General features: G+C 37.9%; 2 protein-coding genes across 7 annotated transcripts in view; both read right to left on the bottom strand.

The window, feature by feature from the left end:
* FAM184A (family with sequence similarity 184 member A) overlaps positions 1–24,121 on the bottom strand; it is a 116,877-nt gene that overhangs the window by 49,091 nt on the left and 43,665 nt on the right. For all 6 annotated transcript variants that reach the window (XM_046006738.1, XM_046006732.1, XM_046006734.1 and 3 more), the window contains exons 2-6: positions 17,311–18,165; positions 16,488–16,623; positions 14,924–15,105; positions 12,184–12,381; positions 8,036–8,158 (exon numbers count right to left, since the gene is read on the bottom strand). In XM_046006738.1, the coding sequence (XP_045862694.1) occupies positions 8,036–8,158; positions 12,184–12,381; positions 14,924–15,105; positions 16,488–16,623; positions 17,311–18,165 (1,494 nt within the window). The remainder of the gene's footprint in view (positions 1–8,035; positions 8,159–12,183; positions 12,382–14,923; positions 15,106–16,487; positions 16,624–17,310; positions 18,166–24,121) is intronic.
* Positions 2,148–2,785, bottom strand: LOC123941538 (BCL2/adenovirus E1B 19 kDa protein-interacting protein 3-like). The gene has a single exon (XM_046004830.1). It carries the CDS (start codon positions 2,783–2,785, stop codon positions 2,318–2,320), a length of 468 nt encoding a protein of 155 aa, XP_045860786.1. The 3' UTR covers positions 2,148–2,317.

Below are 24,121 nucleotides of genomic sequence, written 5' to 3'. Positions count from 1 at the left end.
GGTCTTTTTCCAGTTGCACATATAACCTAAGAGAACGTATGACTAAAACAGGAGGTCAACACAAAGAACAAATCCAACTGGAGAAAAAGAGAAGCTGAGTTCCAGCATAAAAAATTTCAGTTCTGAATCTGGTCATGCCTGATGCTAACATTCCCCCGGGACTTTTCCAGTCAACATGATTCAATAAATTTCCTTAGGCTGGTTTGAGCTGGGACTTCTGCCACTGGCAGTAGAGATCAATCCTCTGACTCCTCTTGAGCACTGAAGGAATACAGTATATAGAAACCTCTTCCCTGCAATATTCACTCATGCATGCTCTTCTCTGATTCAATCTCCTTGTGTCAGTTTTTTATAAATTACAAATACAGACATGAGTATAAGCCCTAAGACCAAGCAAGCATCCACTTATTTGTACTCAGCATCCTCCAAATTCTTTGTGTTTCTCTTAAAATAACATCCAAAAATCCTTCAAGGGGTTACAAGGCCTCCGAGGCATAGAACCTGCCTCAGTCTCCAGCTTTCTCTTGCCAACTCCCTTCCTCGGTCTTTATGCTCCTTGGGTTAAGAACTGAATTCTGAAATCACACTGCCAAGATTAGAATTCTGGCTTTACCCACTTACTATGTGACTTGGGAAAGTCCCACAGCTTTTTTGTGACTTGATATCTAGTAATTACAGCATGGGGTTTGAGAGAATTAAAAGAACAAAGAGTATAAAGGAGAGACTATATAAAACAACACCTGGGACATAGTAAGAACTAAATAAATAAGAATTATTATTATAGTTGTGATTACAGTCCCACCCACACTGGCAACCTTCAATTCCTAGAAAATTCTTGCCTCAGGGCCTTTGCAGATCCTTTCATTCCTGTTAATCAGCAACATTTTGTAATATTTGTCAGACTTGCTGTTTCTAAATTTCTTCTATAAACGATGATGAAATTTTGTCAGTAATATTTAATTATTTGCTTCAGTTAAATACAGTGAAATTCAGGAGTCAAAAGACATATTCATCTTTAAGACTTTTAATAGTGCTAAATTCTTTCCAAGTAAATTATATGATTTTATATTCCCATCAGCAACTTTTTGTGCTTATTTCTTTGCCCTTATCAACACTTCATGGTTTCAATTTTTATCATTAATTTTATTTATTTATTTATTAATTTTATGGAATGACATCTCATTAATTTCATTTCCCGTTTTTAAATTATAGCAGTTAAAATTATATTTTTCATGTTCTCCTTCAGCTCATTAAAAAAATTCGGGTATCTGTATTTTTTTAATATTTTGTATATATTTTTAAGGTGCTAAAGACATGATTTTGTTACTCATGCAATTTGCCAATCACTTACTTTACCCCTCCCCAATTTTTCCTCTCTCATAATTTTACTTATGGTGTATCTCGATATACAAAAATTGTAGCTTTCACTGTATAAGTATTCTGTTTTTAATTTGTAACATTGCCATCATGTGTTGAAAGGCCTTCCCAGTCCTAAGCTTTGTCACTTGCATTTTCCTATTTTATTTGTATTTATATTCATGATTCGATATGACATTTCGATCTTAGCCCATCTCGAACATCTCTGGTATGAGGTTGAAGAACTTCATTTTTCTCTCTTCTTCCATTTATATATAGTCCTAAAAGAGCACTTTCAAATTAAACCTATTAAATCTAACTTTTGTCCCACTTTTCCACTGACATTGTAGGAAGGTCCTCAGAGAACCCTTGATTGCATGACCTTTCCAGGTCTCATACTTTTTGGCTTCTAATCATTGTGTGACTCTGTGAGGCCCTAGGCACTTCTACCTCTTGAAAGTATCTGTTTTCATGTTGCTCTCAAATCCATCAATTCTCATGCTTTTGATTTCTCCTCTCCATCTCTCTCTGGCTCTGTTAATTCAGTACTGGTGCTCCTCTTTGTTACCAGCAATCTTCTGTGTTAACGGCTTCAGTGACTTCCTAATCTTTAGCTCTAAGCCTGGCCTCTCTACTTAGTTCCAGCCTAGATGTTTTACAATCCCTACACATCGTATCTAGTGTGTTGAAATTACTTAACACTTTGCTACTTATGACACCCGAACAGAACTCACGACCCGGTTTCTACAGGAGACGCTCCTCGGCATGTGTCCCGTAGGTTTGAGTACAGCTTAGCGTGTTGGGGGTTTTCCGTCTTGTCTTTCGTTGTAGCGGACGAGGAGCGCACGGTTCACAGAACAGCCGGCCGGATCAAGAGACGTGCTCCGCTCGGCCCCAGGCGGCTCTTCGGCTCGCAGCGCCGACCCCCCGCTGCGGGACAGAGACCAGCTCCCAGGCTTCATCAGAAGTTGCTGGTGGAAGTGGTCAGGCGCCTCCCGATGGAGATCCCCAGCCCGATGGCCAGCAGGTGGGAAAGCAGCAGGGACGGGAGGAAGACCTGGAGGAACTCCGCCGAGAAGATGCCCCCCTTCTTCATGACGCTCGTGTTCCTCATGCTAAGCGTGGCCGTGCGCTTCGGGTGCTTGAAGAGCAGCTCCTTGCGGGGGATGTTTTCTGGCCGACTTGACCAGTCCCAGATCCAGTCGGAGTTCTTCTTCAAGATGCTCTCGACTTCCTTCCTTCTCTCCATATAATCTTCCTCCGACTGAGAGCTGTTCTTCTCGCCGATGCTGTGCGTGTTGAGTTCCGAAGCTCGGGCGGTATCCTGCGGGGTCTGTGAGCGTGGCAGGCTGTCGCAGTGGGAGCTCTTCAGGTCCGAACAATTCAATATCTTGCCATTCTTGTGTAGCTTTCCTCCTGTAATACCCATCTTCCCAGAGCGGCATAATTACCTGTCCAAACACCTGAGCTAGATACTGGAGTCTTTTTCTACCACTTATCACACATCAGGTCCTATAAATTCTATTTTTGAATAATCTTCTCCACTCCCATGTTTTGCTTTCCTAGTCAAGAAGCTAATCAACTCTTGCCCAGACTAATGTAATAGCATCTTAAGTCATCTACCCAACTCTGATGACCAGTCCCCTCCCCATATGACTCATTCTCCTACTGCCACCAGAATTCTTTTCCTGAGATCATCTGAGAGTGTCAGTTGCTGCTCTGCTGCTAGCACTCTGTCATTAGGACAAATTCTGAAGCTTTGCTATGGCACAGAGTCACAATTTAGCTTCAACTTCCTTTTCTACCACATTTCTTGACAAGTGCCATATTGTCAAGTACACTAATTCTCAACCAGGGTCAATTTTGCCCCCAAGGACAGTGTCTGGAGACATTTTTGGTTGTTACAACTGAAGGGGAAACATTGTGGCACACACTATTAGTATCTAGAATGTAGAGAACAGGGATACTACTAAACGCCCTAAAGAATTATCTGCCCAATCAGGAGTGCTGGGGTTGAGAGACTATGGTGAACTGAACTTACATAGTTCACCAAGGCATTATAACTTGAGTGCCAACATGATCATACTTACACTATTCCTTGTACCTATATTATCTTTCATCATTCCTACATCTGCAAATTTCCATTACCTTGGAAAGGCCACCTTCCATACCACATTTAAAAATTCTCTAACATCACATTCTCCAGAGCTTTTCTGAATGCTTATGGTAGAGAATCACTTCCTCTCCTGGAATTTAAAAAGTGCATTGTATTTATCACCAGTCATAACAGCCACTTGAAGCTATGAGTTCCTTGACCTTTTGTCAAAGTATCACTACCACCAAAAGATACCATGCAGTCAATAAATGTTTCCTAAATCATAAAAGATATGTAACTACTACTAACTTTTCTGGAGACCAATTTAGTAATAAGTGTCAGTCATATAGGCACAAATTAATTAATTCTGACAAACAACCGACAAGCTTGAAAATGGACCCTGTGCCTCACATGGGACTACAGTGTGGCTGTCACTTTGATTTCAACCCTGTGAGATCCTGAGCAGAGGATCCAGCTAACCTATACTTGGACTCCTGACCCATAACACTTTGAGGTAATAAACCTATGCTAAGTCACTAAGTTTTGTGGTAATTTGTTACACAGCAATAGAAAAACCAGTAACACTCTTATTTGTAGAAGCTGACTTAGTTTTTAAGGATGAGTTTTACTCATTCAACAAATATTTCAGTTATAAATACAGATCTCTTACCATATGTCAGGCAGTATATCAACGGTGATAAAACATTTTATAATAAATAAATCCAAATGATTTTTAACAAAATACTGAACTCTATATATATGCTTAAAAAACTTACATCCAGAAGAAAATCTGTAACTTAAAGGTTATAAAAATATTTAAAAAGACCATAATAGATTCATTGACCATTCAGCCTAGTATTTTGTCCTCAAAGGTGATCCAAACAACATTTGATGGGCTAATAGGATTTTATCTTCCATCTGAGATTTAGACTCATTAGTTTCCTTTAATATCCTAACAGGACTCTGGCTTTCATGAATTAATCACTGAAATCCACAGTTGACCTACTTATGTTTTTGGTTTTATCATTTATAAGATATCAAGATCCATCTTATGAAGATAATACATTAATTTTTTCTAAAATAATCATTTTCATCTTTATGAAGTACCCCCTAATTCTTTCCTCCTGTTTTTCATATACCTACTTTCTATCCAATAAATATAAATGGAATAAACTCTATTTAAAAGGAAAAAACTCCAAGGGCACCTGGGTGGCTCAACCGGTTGGATGTCTGACTTTTGGTTTCAACTCAGGTCATGATCTCAGGTACTCTGCACTTGGTACAGAGTCTCCTGAAGATTCTCTTCCTGTCCCTCTCCTCCCTCTCTGCTCCTCCCCCTACTTGCTCTCTCTTAAATAAAGAGCAAAACCTTCAGACTAGATAAAATGCAGCTATATATGTTTGGCAAGAGATGCGTGTAAATATAAGGTTGCAGAACAATGAAAGGTCGGTAGATGGAAAAAGATATAACAGTCATATCAAACTAAAAGAAAGCTGGTTATGCAGTATCAAACAACAGAGACTAAAACAAAAGGTATGATCCATTAAGTAAGTTAAAGAGTTTTATATTTGTATGAATATACAAAGCTTCTAAATAGTCAAAGCAAAAATTGACAGAATGGAGGAGAAATAAATCCACCGTCAGAGTATCAGTTTTTAGTAAATGATGGGTCAAAAAGATAAAAGTCAAAAAGAACACAGAATATTTGAAGAAAATAAGATTTTAATTTTAATTTTGACTTAATAGACTGGCATACAAGACTACACTGAACTGGACACAACCAGAGTATTAAATTTCTTTCATGTGTCGTACTAGACTTAACAAGTTTTAAAAATTGTTTTCATATTATGAATTTCCCAATTCATAATATTAAATTTAAAAAATTTCACCATTTTTAACAATGATGCAGTTAAGATTAAAAAACCATGTCAATCTCACACAACTTTCCCAGAGAACAGAAAAAGAAGTAAGTCTTTTTTCATTGTATGAGACTAGTAGAACCTTGATTCCAAAACTAGAAAAGGATGATATAAAAAGGGAAAAGTACAAAGTGATCTTTCTGAACCCAGGCTCAAAAATACCAAAATGAATATTAGGAAACTGAATCTAGTTCTTATATAAAAAGATATATATATGTAATCTATTATGGCTAAGTAGGACCTTTAGAAATCCAAAGTTGATTTACTATTAGAAAATTAAGGAGGCACCTGGGTGGCTCAGTGGGCTAAAGCCTCTGCCTTTGGCTCAGGTCATGGTTTCAGGGTCCTGGGATCGAGCCCCGCATCGGGATCTCTGCTCTGCAGGGAGTCTCTCTCTCTGCCTGCCTCTCTGCCTACTTGTGATCTCTCTCTTTCAAATAAATAAATAAAATCTTAAAAAAAAAAAAAAGAAAATTAAGGACATCTGGGTGGCTCAGTCGGTTAAGCAGCTACCTTCGGCTTAGGTCATGATCCCGGGGTCCTGGGATCAAGCTCCTCATTGGGCTCCTTACTCTGCAGGGAGCCTGCTTCTCCCTCTCCCTCTGCCTGCCAGTCTGCCTGCTTGTGTTTTCTCTCTCTGACAAATAAATACAATCTTAAAAAAAAAAAAAAAGAAAATTAATCTAAGGTACCACATTAAGAAAAAAAGTATGATCTCAACAGATGCAGAAAAATCTACATCAGTTTGTGATTTCTTTTTAACTTAAGAAACTAGAATTATAAGAGAATTTCCTAAACTTATTAAAGAGCATTTACAAAATAAAACTTTAGAGAAGCATAATATTTAACTCTAAAATGTTGACATCCTTCACTTAAGAGCAGGAAACAAAACAAGAAAGCTTATCTCTAGAGATCCTACCCAGCCACGTAGGACAAGAAAAAAGATGCCCAGGCTGAAGGAAACAGCAGGTGCATGTGGAGGGATGAGCCAGGCATATTCCTGGGGAGCAATTCTAATATGGCACCAAAACATCAGCAGGGTGCTAAAGCATAATTGAGAACCTATCTAAAAGGAAAATCAATTATGTGTTTCTTAGAATTCTTCTCAGTGAAATCACAGTGTGTAGATTGGAGAAATATTTAAACCATTTCAAACAGAGAGTAGACCCTGGGGGACCTTCTTGAGAAACACAGATGGTCGCTAAACTGCCTTTTAATGAGAGTGGGACACCATAACTACAAGGATCATATTCTGCTGGGAGAGGTGTACAAATCTGGGGCCAGTGGTGAATTATCTTGGACAAGAGGAGAGAGGCTGAGCCAATACAAATATAGATATATCCCTTGCTTTTTCAAAGTTCATGTTATGCCACTTCACTTTCATAAAAAACCTATGATAGCACTTTTTGCTAACCAAAAGTAATCTGGAGAGATTTTCGCTTTTACAGAAAAAGGCAAAAAGTAAAATCGCAAGCCCTCATAGAGGCAGTGCAGCGTGCATCGCAAGCAGTGAGCGCAGCCCCGCCGAGTCCCTATCCTGAGAACACTCAGCATCTCAGTATCGTGCCACCATAGTTGTGAACTCTGTCTGTGAGCATCTTTGCATCTGTTAGCAAGAAGGATCCTAAGGTATCAGAAAAGCCTAAGAGAGGTTAGTTTCGGGGTTTGGGAGTGCTCCAAAGTTTTTCTGTATAAATTAATGGTAACTACTTATTCATTTTATACCACTTCAGCTTACAAAAGGTTTCACAGGGTGCTCCACTTAAAAGCAGGGGCAACTTGCAACAGTCTTAATTCTATCATTTCCAAATGTGATGATTGGTGCCTTCCTTGGATAAATGTTTAAAGATAATTAAAGAAGGCTGAATGCAAATGATTAGCATGCCCTGGGGCACTCATGTTTTGGCGTTGTTTTCCTGGGTAGAAGCAGAGTAATGAGAAAGTAGGATTGAAAGACTTTGGGAGAGATGATGCTAGTGAGGTAGAACAGTCGACAAGATGAGAAATGTCCAGACACGGACATGTTTTAGGAAGAGCACTCTACAAGACAAGACTGTCCACATGAAGGATGAACTGGAATGAAGGACAAGAAGACAACAGGAAGGCTGTTCTAGGGCATAGGTGAACCTAGGCAATAAAGAGAAAGGAATAGAACAAACAATATTATAGTTTTTAAACTGTTTTTACATTTATTTTATTCACAACTTCTTGATTTATAACATTCTTATCATACTCTATTCTTAGTCTTTCCTAAGCTAAACAATACTATTTTCTTATGACATTTAAAAATTATTTTAATGTCACTCTGTAGAACTTATAAAATCCTAAGTTATAAATTTATAGTCTCTCTTTTTAAAATAGAGATACAGTGTAGAGAATAATAAGTCACTGTTTTACAAAAGGTAGATAAACCTCTTCTGTTTTCTTTCTTACAAAGTGATGTTATCCTTTGTTTTGCTTTTTCCCCACAAAGGCACCTTGGTCTGATGTTTTGAGTAGTAAATTTTTACCTGGTGAGATATAACCAATGTATTATGAAAAAACAGCACCAGTGAAAGCATGTGATATTTTACCATCAGCGAGGGTCACCGACATATACAATGTTACCAAATAAGATGTTACCCGTAAGATATAATACAGGTGATAAGCCTAAAGAATTCTTGCCTCGTGATTGGCTGTATTTAGCTTCTCTTCTAATGCTTCCTTCAGGTTTTCCAGCTCTTGCTGAAGTTGACTTTTATCCTCTTCCAGGTTTAGTTTCTCCTTTTTATATTGTTCCTCCAATTCCTTAGGAAAAGACAGTAACAAATATTATATACTTCAAAGACTCCAAGAAAAAGACAATTGTTTTATATTTTGATACTTAAAAAAATTTTTTTTATTTATAAATATATAATGTATTATTAGCCCCAGGGGTACAGGTCTGTGAATTGCCAGGTTTACACACTTCACAGCACTCACCATAGCACATACCCTCCCCAATGTCCATAACCACCACCCTCTCCCTACTCCCCTCCCCTCGGCCTCCCTCGGTTTGTTTTGTGACATTAAGAGTCTCTTATGGTTTGTCTCCCTCCCGATCCCATCTTGTTTCATTTATTCTTTTCCTACCCCCCAAACCCCCCATGTTGCATCTCCACTTCCTCATATCAGGGAGATCATATGATAGTTGTCTTTCTCCGACTGACTTATTTTGCTAAGCATAATACCCTCTAGTTCCATCCACGTCGTCGCTAATGGCAAGATTTCATTTCTTTTGATGGCTGCATAGTATTCCATTGTATTATATTTTGATACTTTGCTTTTCGAATCAGCCTTATCTTTAAACAATAATATTGGAGTTATTATTCTAATTAATCCTAAGGGCTTAGAGTCTATCATTCTGAATCACTTATGATGTGGTTAAATAATTATTTTAAATGGTAAGAATATTTGACTTCTCTAGATCAAACTGAGCCAGCAACAGAAATATATGATGTAAGTGATAATTGGGGAGATAAAAAAATTCTCACTATCTCTTATACAGAATTCTTTTATATTTACATAAAAAAACAAAAATCCAGGAACAGTTCTGGAACACTGGAACATAGTCAAGAATTACCAAGTACAGTGGGAGGTTGGGGGAGCCTGGTGGTGGGTATTATGGAGGGCACATATTGCATGGAGCACTGGATGTGGTGCATAAACAATGAATTTTGTTACACTGAAAAGAAATTAAATTTTTTTTTTAAGATTTTATTTATTTACTTGACACAGAGAGAGAGGTCACAAGTAGGCAGAGAGGCAAGCAGAGAGAGAGAGAGAGGGAAGCAGGCTCCCTGCTGAGCAGAGAGCCTGATGTGGGACTCGATCCCAGGACCCTGAGATCATGACCTGAGCCGAAGGCAGTGGCTTAACACACTGAGCCACCCAGGCGCCCAAGAAATTAAATTTTTTTAAAAAATTACCAAGTACAAAATTAAGGCATCAAAAGAAGCAATACCAGTAAAATAGATACTTACTGAAGAAAGCCTATTATTTGGCATGCACTTAATACTTGGGATATACAGGCAGTAAAACATGGGGTCTGTCCTTAATCAGCTAAAGATAACAAGCAACTAAAGAATATATGATGAAAGTTAAATGAACATAAGTACTACAAGTGTATATGGATGGAGAACTGGTAAGTTCTAGCTTGGTGAGGAAATTTGCACAGAGAACACAATCCGTAAGTCAAGTCTGAAGGAGTGCATCATTAAAAAAAGGTGGTGAAGCAAGAGGGAAATCGAAGAGAGAAGAAACCTGTGCAAAAACCATGGCAGTACAAAGACCTGGTATGTTACACATGGCTCAATGTTTCTATAGCGTAAGGTTAGAAGAGGAGTAAACAGCACTCTGTGGTGCTCCAAGGCAAAGTCCAGGTTTGATGATTTGCTGGGATGACTCACAGGATTCAGCATCTATTCGTAATCACAGATCTAGTTTATCATACACAGCAAAAGGAGCCTAAGCACGATCAGCAAAGGGAAAAGGCAATGGGGCGAAGTCTGCAGGAAACCAGGCATGAGTTTTTAAGAGTTCTCTCACACAGGACTCTCCAGAAAGTTGTGACAGTAAAATGCTGTCTATCAGGAAAACTCATGAGTGACTCAGTGCCCAGGTTTTTCACTGGGGGCTAATGACATGGGTACCCTCTGACTAGCATGTGCCAAACATTCAGACTTCAAGAAGGAAAGCAGATGTTCAGCACAAATCATATTGTTTGCATAAACTCTTTAGGCACATGAGCCATTCTTACCAGGGAATGGTGGAAACCCTCCTGAAATTCAAGTTCCCAGACACTAGCAAGGGCCAACATTGCCCCCTACCTTTCTAAGGACAGCAGCTTCAGGCCTGCTATGTTAACTCTTTTCTGTATGGATTCTCTATATATTCACTTTCAAATAGAGTGGATAAAATGGAATTATGAAAGAAAACATAATCCCTTTTGATACTAATAAGGAATGGAGAATTCACCTTTCAGTAAATGTTCTTTAAAAGATAATTTGACATTGGAGAAAGACTATTCTAAAAGTACAGTGGTTTGAGCTTATGCTCAGAAATGAGCTAGCTAGGCAAGAGAGGAATGAAGCAGCAAGTGATAAGTTATTTTGAGAAAAGAGAAGGGTACAGATACAGCTATTTTGAGTATGTTCACACACAGGAAATTCATGTCATCTGTTTTATAGCAACCACATTTTAAAGAAAGATTACAAGAAATGTAAATAGCATAAAGCAGATTTTTAGGAGGCTCAGAAATTGAAATTCAACAGGCAGGGGGATAATTAGGAGAGAAGGAGGCAAAAGTGATATTGATGAAAGATGCCTTGATTCTAGTACTTAGAATGTAATACTAAGAGGAATAGAGAGAGACAAAAAGCAGAACACCTGCAAGTTAACTGCTACAAAAAGAGAGGAAAAGGCTAAGATGAATAAGGGACGTAGAAATGAAAAAATAGTAACAAAAAATAGCTATGGAAGAGCTAACTGAAGCAGCAGTTACCACTAAATACTTCCCTCTAAATCCCTGAGCGCTTGGCACATATGTACAGTCAGTGAGCACGCACATGCACCACGTAATTAAAGCTGTACAAATTTGTTCTGGAATAGCGACCTGGCACAGAGAAAACAACAACCACAATTTTGAGAAATAACATGTCATTAAGTTTTGTCTCCAGCTACATAAACATCAAATAGTAAGTTTAGATAGAAATAACACTCTAACAGGAAGCTTTATCTGAATTTTTAATTAAGTTCAGGTGTTGAACATTCTTTCCAAATAGCTGAATTATAAAAGGAAGAGACATAGAGGCAAAGATCTCAATTCATATCCAACCTCTTCTATTTACTAGGTTAGTGGTACTGAATACATCATTTAGGTTTACTAAACCTATTTCACCACCCACATACTAAAATGACATTAATCTCCAAGTCTTAAGTAATAAGAAATATACAATAAAGCTTGGGAAACTGTAAAATGCTATTACATAAAATATATAGCAACCATCATGAATACATGCCTATGTGTGGTGGTTAAATGTCTGAGGATTTGATATCTGAGACCTGAGTTCAAGACCTGACTGCTTCTTACTAGTTGCATGTGTTTGCACAAGTGTTTAACCTCTCTGTCCTCCACCTCCTCTCCAGGAAGAAAGGTTGAGCAATTAAGCCTATGAGAGTGTTGTGAGGATTAAATAAAACAGATAGAAAATATCACTGCAGCGCCTGGCACACAATAAGGACTAATAACTAACATTTATTTGTCACTATATGCTAGGACTTGTCTGATTTCTCAACATTTTATCTCACTTAACCCTCATAAGAACATTACAAGATGGATTTTATCTTCCTCTGTCCACTGAGGAGCCTGAGGCGTGGCTTTTGAGACCCAAGATTAGGCAACTATAAGCCAAGAGCTCAGTGTAAGGCCCACATCTGTCAGACACCTCGCTTTTTCTACTATGTAACAGGAAGCAGACATCTACAGGAGAATAAGTGCTCCAAGCAGCTGAGCTTCCTGAGGAGCACACATCGAAGATGCGGTCTCACGAGGAGACAGCTCAAGATCAAGCGAGTGTTTCTGCTACGGCTTATACAAAGTAGGAATGCTTCATACCAATTTAATCAACTACATCCCATGTCTACAATTTTTAAGTCACTCTTTGAATCATGATTTACAGAGTGATTATGAGAGAGCAGCCATCAAAATGAAGCAACTCTGTATGGGTCACACTGGATCATTACAGAAACCCCTCCAGTTTACCAATGCAAGGCTACGTTGAATTTGTACTCACCACTTGCAGTTTTTTCTTATCCCTAATTGCATTACTGTGGACAGTCTCAATTGCCACGTGGTGCTTCCAAGCTAATTCTTCCAAGGTCTTAGAATGAGCCTCATTTAATTGAGCTACCTCCCCTTCCAGTCTATTTTGCAGGTTTTTGAGCTCCATCTCATAATATTCTTGCTGAGTTTTCTTTGCTTCATTTACTTTCTAAAATTAAAGCAAATAAAGATCAATAATTGCACCTGCTTTTTTCGTTACTGCTATTAGTATTCTGGATACTCAATAAATACATAAACTTGAAAGAACTGAGCACTATGGGATTTAGACTTTGGATATGAGATTACATCATCAGTATTCTCAGAAAATGACAGGGTAGCACAGGCAAAATGAATAATTTTAACACAAGTGATAAAATAGACTATTATTAGGTTAGAACTAGTACAAGTTAGCACAACTGTGAGCTTAAGAGAAAGGCTTCCCGTATGTCAAAGCTGCACACAAAAGAGCTTACCAATTTACCCACTCAGAAGATATTATTCAATCCAATCTTATTGAGTACCAGTTACATGCCTTTTAAGCAGTCACAGTCTAATGATGGGAAAAAGACAATAGACAGTGGCAATATAATTTTTATAAATTCTATGAAAGGAGTATATATCATGTGATGTAAGAATATACAGTAAAGGAGCCTAGCCTGGAACAGGTGAGAAAGGATGTACATCAGCATGTGCGTGCGTGCGTGTGTGTGTGTGTGTGTGTGTGTGAGAGAGAGAGAGAGAGAGAGAGAGAGAGAACCTGGAAGGGGTAGGAAAGGATGTGTGTGTGTGTGAAAGACAGTGACACACATACACGCACACATACATCAGGGAAAGCTTTCCAGAAGAGAAAACATCTGAGCTGTTGATGACACATTCTCTCATTTAATTCTCACAAGCCCATCAGGAAATGAAAGATGAGAGTTTCAAATCTAGATCTGATGTCAAAAGCCTGAATTCACAACCATTTCTAGCATTTTGAAAGATGGTAGTCTGCCAGGTGGTAAAGTTCAAGTAAGACGGAAGACCATGGAGCTGAGCAGTGTGGACAGAACAGAAGATACGTGGCTGACAGTGGCGAGGGATAAGCTCAGCAGGAAGCAGGAGTCAAATGATGTGAAAGGGTCTTTTATGCTAAGGAGTCTGCATTTCATCATGATAGGAATGAGAATCATTGCAATTACATAACCGACATATTTTTGACAACAATCACGTTGGCAATAGGCTAGGAAATTGTAACTGAAATCCAGGCCACAATGACCTAAACCTAAACCTAGAATCTGTAAAAGGGTATGAAAGCAGATGATGGAATAGTACATTAAAGGAATAGAAAACCAACAGGACTTGGAAACAGATAAGAGGTTAAGGAAAGAGTAATCAATAATGACTGATTTACCAAACTAGATGGACTGTAGTGCTACTGGTTGAAAAAAGGAGTAAAAAAAATATAGTACTTTTGAGGGAAGAAAGTTCTAGATATGCTGATTTGAAATGTTTGTGAGAAATCAACCTATCTTGTAGGAGTCAGAGACACAGGACTAACTAACTCACTCTTTCATGTCTTAAGTTCAGTGAAAAGATCGGGCCTAGACCATCAGATTTGGGAGAGATCCCTGAACAGATTTTATGCTACTAGAATGGATGAGCCTGTAGAATGAGGTGAAAATGCTGGGGAGTATCAATGGTTAGGGAACAGATGGAGAAGAGAAGCTACAAAACAAAACTGCAAGGCCAGGGAGACAGGAGGAAAACATGTGAGAATGTGAAACACCAAAACAGGGATGCTGTAAATCACAGAGGAGTAAGTACCACAGTAGGACAAGATTCACCAAGTCCAGCAACCAGGATGTCACCCGAGGCTGGGACAAACACAGATTCTGTGGAGTGGTGGTAAGAGAAACCACATGACACTTGGGTCAGGAGTGAATGGAAGGTGAGCAAGGGGGCAAGGTTTTGAACATGTTTGGTTGTTGAGGGAAAGAAAAAGAAGTATCCAAAACTCCCACTCAGTATTGTGAATATCTGAAAAACTGCAATAAATATTTAGCAATTACTCTACAAATGATACGTCTTATTTGTTTAATCTAGAAGTTCAATATGTTGGTATATGAATCTTCAGAGCTTGATGCTTTTTGTTCTTTTGTTTTACAGAAATTTCCTAGGTGGATATGCAATAATATATTTCATTAGTACAAAAACATATATGATTAAGCACAAATGTACATGCCACTGGAATAAGAGGGTTTTTTTTAAATATTTTATTTATTTATTTGACAGACAGAGATCACAAGTAGGCAGAGAGGCAGGCAGAGAGAGAGGAGGAAGCAGGCTCCCCTCGGAGCAGAGAGCCTGATGTGGGACTCGATCCCAGGACCCTGGGATTATGACCTGAGCCGAAGGCAGAGGCTTAACCCACTGAGCCACCCAGGTGCCCCTGGAATAAGAGTTTATTCAGTTTCTGGTTGAAATAGGTTGACATGTCTTAAGTTTTTACATTATAAACTGTTAATATTCTGAACATATACACAATGTGGGATAGTCCAGCTCTATACCATTTTTCCTCGAAAACAAAAACTAGAATTAAGAGATGGACTGTTATTGTCAATTAGAAGTAAACACTTTAAATCAAATTTGAAAAAGATGCAAACTGAAATTTTTTTTCTTTTCCTTTCTTTGGTGGGAGGCGGGGGGAGACGGATTCTACTGCTTTTTACCTTCTCCAGTTCCAAAATCTGCTGCTTCTGCTCTTCATCCAGACTCTGAGTTTTGCTTTGCAAAAAAGCTCTTTCTTCTTCAAGCTGAGATAATCTCTCATTGGCCCTTGATTTTTCTGATTGTAGATCTTTAATTGTAACCTCCTGGGTCATTTGAGTTGCTTGAAGCATTCCAATATGACCTATGCCCCAAAAAGAAAACTTTCACTTTAAAATCTATTACATTGTGGTATAAAACAGTTTATATTTAATGACACAATTGTACTTACTACCTGAGTGAAATAAATAGTCTGCATGTACAAATAGTACTTTGATTTCTTCACTGTATAAAATAGAAATACTTGCCATGGGAATACTTATCCAAGTAGACTAATTTAAACTAGAAAGAAGTTCAGTTTCACATTGCTGATGGTGTCCCTGCCCCACCTGCCGTACCCAAGAATCTTCTTTTAAGATTTCCAACTAAAAAGTTTAAGTGGAAGCAACTCCTCAGGGATGTATATAAAATCCTCAGGAGTAAAACAAGGAAGGGATGTACTGATTAATACTATGGTGCTAAAATGAGTAATCTGTTCTTTTCTAATCTCTTTTTTCAAATTCTCATAAAAGACAAATCTGTATGTAGACAGTAAATATGACAGGGAGCTATTTGGTTGAAACTGAATTTGTTTTAAACAAGAGAAGTGATAAAGAACTAAGGTGGATTAAGAGACAGATAAGGACAGCGAGGTTATCAAAGAAAGAATAAATGGCAACCAAAAAAAAGCAGAGTGGACAATGAGAAAGAGAGATGAAGAATGAGAATGAGAAAAAGGGTCTCAGAAAGTTTGTGTTAGGGCAGTGATCCTCAATGTGCTCTAGACCAGGAGACCTGGAGCCCTTGCTAGCAATGAAGAACATCCCTGACCTACTGTCTCAGAAGCTCTGAAGCTGGAGCCCAGCACCTGTGGTTGCACAAGCACTTTGGGGTGATTTTTGTACACATTAAAGCTGAAAAATTCCTCGTTAGGGGAAAGGTTGTATGGGATTCACTGATGAGCCAATCAAATGGCATCCTCAGAGAACTAGTTCAAATGGCTTTACCTGGCCCCATAAACACTTGGCCATATGACATGGGTCAGCACTTCCTCTAGTAAGTGCTAAGAAATGAGCACATTAGCCATAGTAGAATGGACAACTCAGCTTTTATATGTAAAGTGATCCCTATTAATAAACCAAATGAAATGAGACACTGTGATTCACATATAGGGTCACTAATTTAAATACATATGGATTTTTTTAAACGTATGTTTTTAAAGAATAAAAAGCCTTTAGAAAGAATGCTTCATTGTTCTTTTAGTGAATGATTTATTGCTGCTAACTCTTAATTTTTTTATAAATGTATATTCCTAAAAATAAGTTATTATTTGCTTATCTTACTTATGATTAAGAAGAAATTAGAGACCTTCAACGTGTTTAGAGTCTAATTTTAAAGTATGAGTAGGAAAGGCGAATTCTGTCTTGAATTAACATTTCAGTGTTGGTTTTAGCTGAGGAATATACCAAGAACTGTGGTCACACATACTAGCTTTGAGGACAAGGTCTGAAGCTTGTTGTTGTAAACGTTCTCTGGCCGCTGCTAGCTCACTTTCCACTTCCTTATGTTTGCTCAACAAGGCCATCTCTCCCTCCTTGGCATCATCAAGCTGTTTTTGAAGAACCTAAGAATGATCAAATAGCCATTATTAATATGCAAGAATGATGCTGAGCAAATTAGCTAAGCTAATGATACTAATTCACTTAAATTACAAGCATCAACTTTCTCTTATTCAAAAGTCACAGTTAATAATACGTACTTTTAAATGTTTTGATAACACTTTTAACTTATCTTCATAAATTATATGACGCAATCATGAAAGACTATTCTACCTCTTTTAATCCATTCAAATACTGTACAGAAACAGCTATGAAATTTTCTATGCCCATAAAACAAAATTTGTAGGGACTTCTTGGCCTTCAAATGTGCCATATGCCTATTTAATTCAGGTTTATAAAGCAATCAATTCTTGTTCATTTTCTGAGCAGACCATTATTAATGAAGGTAAGGAAGAAAACACAATTAAACCCAAAGCCCAATATTTTAACTCTCCCAAGTCACTTGTGAAAAATATTAACATGATATTTCAATAAAATCCTGTCATAATCAGTAAGATTTTAAATGTTCTTTATATCTGAAGGTCTAGTTGGAAATAATAACTACAGAGTTATTATCCCTTTATTGATTTTCTTAAAAAGCAAAAGTAGGAGAAAGCAAAATGGAAAAAAAAGTTAAAGTAGTCTAATTGGAAAGATAAAGACAAAACTGGGGGGTAAAAATCTGTACGTTTAATGTGACATTCTTTACTTACCTGAACACTATTCTCTGCTGTAACAAGTGCTATCTGAAGCTTTTGGCATTTGTCACGAAGACTTCCAGCTTCATCCTGTACCATCTGTAACTCCGTCTTTAACTTTCCTATGGTTTTTCGTAAAATTGCTTCTTGTCCTTGAAATTCTTTTCTAAGATCAGCTTCCTTTTCTTTGCTAGCCTGTAGACTTTCTGCTGTAAAAAGCTGTGACCTTTTCAAAGTATCAAGCTCATGCTCATAAAAAGACTGAGCTTTATTCAACTTGCCTTCATAATCCTCAATGAGCTTTTTCCGTTCAAGTCTTAGCTCTTCCAAGGTTTGGTTTAAGGTCTCCACCTCCATTCTGTGCAGCTCCTCTGCCTTCTCTTGCCCTTTACTGACCGAGGCACTGTGGTCCTGCTGTGACTTCAACAACTCTTGGATCTCCCGTCTATGAGCAGTTCGCAAATCTTCCAATGCCAAGCGTTTGTCTTTTTCGAACTGTACCTGGAGTTGTCCAAAACTCCGTAATCTTTCCTCAAATTTCCTTCTAATCTCTTCAACCTCTCTAGACATGGTTACTATGCGTTGGACATGCTGGGCTTCTGCACAAAGTTGCATGTCCTCAACTCTGTGCTTATACGCTTCAAATTCTGTCAAAGCCTGCTGCTTCATTTTTATGTGATCTTCTAATGATGCTTCTAAAACCTGAATCTTTCTCTTAAGATCTAACTCCTCTGTTACTTTGCTTTTATACTGCAGTATTTTTTCTCTTGTTTCTGCCAGAATCTGTTGGATTTCTTCTTCATGAGCATCTTTGAGGGCTTGGATTGCTGATTCATGCTCATCATTTTTAGTGTTTAAAGCATATATTACCTGCATGGTTTTGAAAAAGGGAGAAGCAATTCAGCAAATCACATTCTTTTCTTACTGGAAGTTAATTCTTTCATTTAGGCTGATATTTTTCAACACACATATATTGGCTGTGGTAAATACTAAATACCGAAGCTTCATGTATTGTTTTGGATTCATAGATTGATTTACTTGGCTACTTTTACCTTATCTCATCCTTAAAAGTTGCACCTGAAAACTTTGCTACAAACAAAACAGCAAAGAGAAAAAGAGACAAAGGAGGCCCTGTGGCGTAGTAGAAAGGAGTTTTTCATATGATCCTGTCTAGCTTGGGGGTGAGGGTCTGGAGAAAAGCCTCAGAGTAAGTGTATGCCTTACATGAGTGTCCCAGAGGAAGAGAGGCTTTGCATCTAGGCCTTAACTCTTCCTAAAGGCCTCTTTCATCTATTTAATGTCTGGTAGGTTCTAAATTTAGAGAGTTCCTTTTCTAATTCTCCTATGGTCTGTTTTTGAGGCTAATCCTCTTCAAGCTCGTAGTGGTCTCCTTACAAAATCCAATTCATACTTTTCTGCTCAACATCAAACACTGTAGTTTTACTCACTCCCTAACTCTTCCTCTGTCTCCAGGCAAGCCAGGTTCCTAGAACCAGAGTGTACTGAGTATAGGTCTTTATTTTCATTTTAGTCGTTAGATTTTAATGATTCCATTAAGATTTCCCCAACCTTAATTCCAAATGACAACACAGTTCCTTTATAGTAATGCTCTCATTCTTGCATGTTCTTTGATACCCTCCATCATACCATTGTGGTCAAATAGTATAATATTCATGACTAATACTTAACACTGAGATGCACCCACTTTCTTCTGAAGTAAAAAGAAATGAACACTACACAATCAGACCATCCAGAAGCTAAAAATCAGTGTCCTAGAGCTTTGCTCATTTAACGAGATCTTATTCTGGCTTTAAAAATGAATCCTAGCACCAAGAGCCAGAAACTGTAATGAAGATGCAAAAGCACTGCCATTTTTGTAGAGAACTTGTTTATATAGCCTGAGGCTATGGAGACACACTTCCTGGCTCTTCAGATACCTTACTAAGGCTAGAACATACTGCTAAATCTAGGTGGTCACCTGCCTGGCCTATAGCTATATTTATGCAAGGAGAAGACACATTGGAGACTTACCCCCACTCCAGGGGCTTTGCTCTCTCCACATAGGGCCCTGTCTTCCAGAATCAATCCCTTACCCATATACTCACTTGGTCTGCTCTATTTTGTGAGACTGTAATCAGAACAGAGGCAAAAATATTGAGAGATTGCAAGACCCCATTATTCCTGCCAGCTACTTCTCCTGCTAGCTAAACTCCAAAAGGAAAATATATGCAACAGAACGGAATTAAATGCTAATTTATAGTTTCTCTCTCTCTTCCTTTTTTTAAATACTTCTAATTCCAAATCCCAGGTTATGTCCCTAATGAGCTAACAAAGATCCCCACGGAAGACTTTTCATTTATACATTTAAACTTAAAGGTAGCTTAAAATCCAGGAAAGTTGGTGGTCTCCTACAACCCTCCCTCAGGGTCATATCTGCCTGGCATGTAGATGCCCAGAAAAGGCTAAAGGAGGCACTAAGGAAAAACACACCATCCAGATGGAGAGAAGTCCATTTGCCAGAGTGGTGTAGAGCACAGCTCTAAGACCTTCCCAGGGCAGTCTGTGTGCTTCCCTTATCTATCACATGAAGCAGGTGGAAGGATGAGAGATCATGCAAAGAGAAAGAATACCTAGACAATGAAACCTGGAACACTACATCAAAAACTAACGATGTACTGTATGGTGACTAACATAACTTAATATATATATATATATAAAAGTCACACTTTTCATCATTTTAACCCAGGAAATGATCTTGAAAAGGACCACTCTGTGGTGAGACTCCATATAACTAGGGATGAAACAGTATGGGAAATGGGAGCTTCCCTTTGTCAATAATTGACTTAAATACTCTTCTTTAGGGGGCACCTGGTGGTTCAGTCAGTTAAGTGTTTGCCTTCGGCTCAGGTCACGATCCCAGGGTCCTGGGATCAAGCCCCACATCAGGCTCCTTGCTCACCAGGGAGCCTACTTCTCCCTCTCCCTCAGACTGCCACTCCTCCCTGCTTGTGTGCTCTGTCAAATGAATAAATAAACTCTTCTAAAAAAAAAAAAATAATACTCTTCTCTTTTTACCTTTTTTTAAAAAATTTATTTATTTAAAGAAAGGGAGAGAGAGAGAGAAAGAGTGTGTGTGTGATAGCATGAGCAGGGAAGGAGGAAGAGGGAGTAGCAGGTTCCCCACTGATCAGGGAGCCCAATGTAGGGCTTGATCCCAGGACCATGCGATCATGATCTGAGCTGAAGGCAGAGGCTTAACTGACTGACCACCCAGGTGCCTCTAAATATTCTTCTCTTTTTTCTAATACTTAATTTCCCTGTGGTCTTTGAAGGGTTAGCTCAAGTTCTATGTCCTTTCATAAGTTCCAAGACCACCCAAATCCATGGGAGTCTATCTTTTCTTTAAACCCAGTACCTCCATTTCCTTACCACCACTCATTCCTGAAACTCAGTAAATGTTCAATTGGTGACATTTGGGGGTCTTGACAACAATGTTGGAAAGCTATGTATGGATGTTAGAAAGCCTAAAAAAGTAGCTGACAATATAAAAGCACAGTAGCATGCAAAATGAAAGTATTAAGTTAAAAAGAATAGAAGTAATAAAACAGCTGACAAATAATAGGGAAATATTATGGTGAAGAGCTGTATTTCACTTGATATTCCAATCCAAGGGTCAGCAAATTGGAATCTGTAGGCCCAATATGGCTGTTACCTGTCTTTGTAAATTGTTTTACTGGAGCACAGCTATGTCCCTTTGCATATGGAGAGCCTACAATTGCTTTCCCACTACAACAGCAAAGTTGAGAAATTGTGAAAGAGACCTTACTACTGACTCCTTTTCTGATATACACATGCCAAGCCATCTTATCAGCCCAAACTGGCAGCCAAAAATAAAAAATAACTAAATTTGCAGTGGCTTTGTTTAGTATCAAAGAGTCCACGGTTCCAACCGCAACAACTCACATGTTAAGAAAACCAATTATTTGATTCTGAAACTATATTATATAAAAGAAATATAATATTCTACTGGTCATACATCCTTCTGACTATATAATGGTATCCTGCAGGACAACAATGTTAAAATAAAGTTTCTAAAAACTTAATAAGGAACAATAACAGGATGCCAAGCATAATAACAAATTAACAGTGCTTTTATTTTTCAAAAGGATTTTATTTATTTGAGAGAGAGCGGGAGAGAAAGAAGACAAGACAGGGAGAAGGAGAAGCAGACTCGCTGCTGAGCTGGAAGCCCAAGACAGGACTCGATCCCTGGGATCATGACCTGAGTCAAAGGCAGACACTTAACTGACTGAACCACCCATGTGCCTCAATAGTGCTTTTAAATGACCATTTAAAATATACCACTATTTAATGATATAATTTTTAAATAAGGATGCTAATATGAATTTTTGAATTGACATTAACAAGATGTATCCTCTAACTGCTCACTTTTCTACGTAATTACAAAGGTAACCATCTTAAAGTATCTTTCTCTAATTACCATTTCTCAGACCAAAAAAATAGATTCTTTGGACACATAGTGGATATGACTTGAAGTAACAGAATTGATCCAAATCATATTTTTGACCCTAGGTAAGATAACTTTCTTTCTCCAAGCTTCAAGTTTCTCAATATTAAATAGAGATCATATTTATTCAATTCTAGTGACATTGTTATGAGATCAATCTATCACCAACATTTAAAAAATGATGTTATACAAAGGTTTTTCAAAAAATATAAAGCACTATAAGATGGTAAGCCTCTTTTATTCGTTGTATCACTTATGGACAGAATGAGACTAATCTTAATCTTAAAAGAAACTTTGGTAAGTGATAATAGTCATCCATAAAATTGGCTATTATTTTCCACACAGGAAAAGGAAACTCTCTAATGTCTCTTCTCATAAACTACTTTAAAAGACATTAAGAGCCACTTGCAGTTTTTCTGGAACTATGAACATTCAGAGAACAGGACAATACAATCATCTCAGCAATTTCATGTAATTTCACACTTCCATTTTATGCCAATAATGCACAATTTAACTATATATTCCATGATGAATAAGAAATAGTTAGAATTTTTACTTTTTCTATGAAGATTTTCAGATAATCTTACCCATGGATACACTGAAAATAATTCTATGTCCTAGTTTTTTAAATGTTACTTAGGGAACAACAAATAGTTTCTGAAATAGTTCTCACTGTTGTCTGCTATGGACCAAATTGTGTCCATCTCCCTCCCCAAACAAAATTCATCTACTGAAGCCCTAATGTCCAATATGACAGTATTTGGAGATAGGACCTTTGAGATATAATTAAGTTTAGACAAGATCATGAGGGTGGTGTCCTCGTGATGGGATAAGTGCCTATATAAGGGATAGGGGAGAGCTTGCATCCTCTCTCTTTCAGCCATGTGAAGATACAGTGGGAAGGTCTATAGTTCTGTCATGGCAGACTGAACTAATACATTGCAATATATAAATATGTTCTCACTAAAATCTAACTCATTAGTAATAAAATATTTTTATTGATGAGTATGTGTATATTAGCTTAAAATATGTTAAGCTATTATATCAACAGTTATAATACCATTAAAGTAACAGAGTCATTGAATAAATACTGAAAGCTTTTCCATTAAGGTCAGGAACACGGCAGGGATGTCCATTATCACCACTGCTATTCAACATAGTATTAGAAGTCCTAGCCTCAGCAATCAGACAACAAAAAGAAATTAAAGGCATCCAAATTGGTAAAGAAGAAGTCAAACTATCACTCTTCGCAGATGATATGATACTATATGTGGAAAACCCAAAAGACTCCACTCCAAAACTGCTAGAACTTGTACAGGAATTCAGTAAAGTGTCAGGATATAAAATCAATGCACAGAAATCAGTTGCATTTCTGTACACCAACAACAAGACTGAAGAAAGAGAAATTAAGGAGTCAATCCCATTCACAATTGTACCCAAAACTATAAGATACCTAGGAATAAACCTAACCAAAGAGACTAAGAATCTATACACAGAAAATTATAAAGTACTCATGAAAGAAATTGAGGAAGACACAAAAAAATGGAAAAATGTTCCATGCTCCTGGATTGGAAGAATAAATATTGTGAAAATGTCTATGCTACCTAAAGCAATCTACACATTTAATGCAATCCCTATCAAAATACCATCCATTTTTTTCAAAGAAATGGAACAAATAATCCTCAAATTTATATGGAACCAGAAAAGACCTCGAATAGCCAAAGGAATATTGAAGAACAAAGCCAAAGTTGGTGGCATCACAATTCCGGACTTCAAGCTCTATTACAAAGCTGTCATCATCAAGACAGCATGGTACTGGCACAAAAACAGACACATAGACCAGTGGAACAGAATAGAGAGCCCAGAAATCGACCCTCAACTCTATGGTCAACTAATCTTCGACAAAGCAGGAAAGAATGTCCAATGGAAAAAAGACAGCCTCTTCAATAAATGGTGCTGGGAAAATTGGACAGCCACATGCAGAAAAATGAAATTGGACCACTTCCTTACACCACACACGAAAATAGACTCCAAATGGATGAAGGACCTCAATGTGAGAAAGGAATCCATCAAAATCCTTGAGGAGAACGCAGGCAGCAACCTCTTCGACCTCAGCCGCAGCAACATCTTCCTAGGAACAACGGCAAAGGCAAGGGAAGCAAGGGCAAAAATGAACTATTGGGATTTCATCAAGATCAAAAGCTTTTGCACAGCAAAGGAAACAGTTAACAAAACCAAAAGACAGCTGACAGAATGGGAGAAGATATTTGCAAACGACATATCAGATAAAGGGCTAGT

This window comes from Meles meles, chromosome 5 (genome assembly GCF_922984935.1).
Source record: "Meles meles chromosome 5, mMelMel3.1 paternal haplotype, whole genome shotgun sequence".
NCBI classification, from domain to species: Eukaryota; Metazoa; Chordata; class Mammalia; order Carnivora; family Mustelidae; genus Meles; species Meles meles.
The sequence above is the reverse complement of the archived record's forward strand: the minus strand, read 5'-3'. Positions and strand labels throughout refer to the sequence as shown.

Bases quoted from the DNA above. Each gene is read 5' to 3' on its own strand.
- LOC123941538 (XM_046004830.1), bottom strand. From the start codon at position 2,785: ATGGGTATTACAGGAGGAAAGCTACACAAGAATGGCAAGATATTGAAT.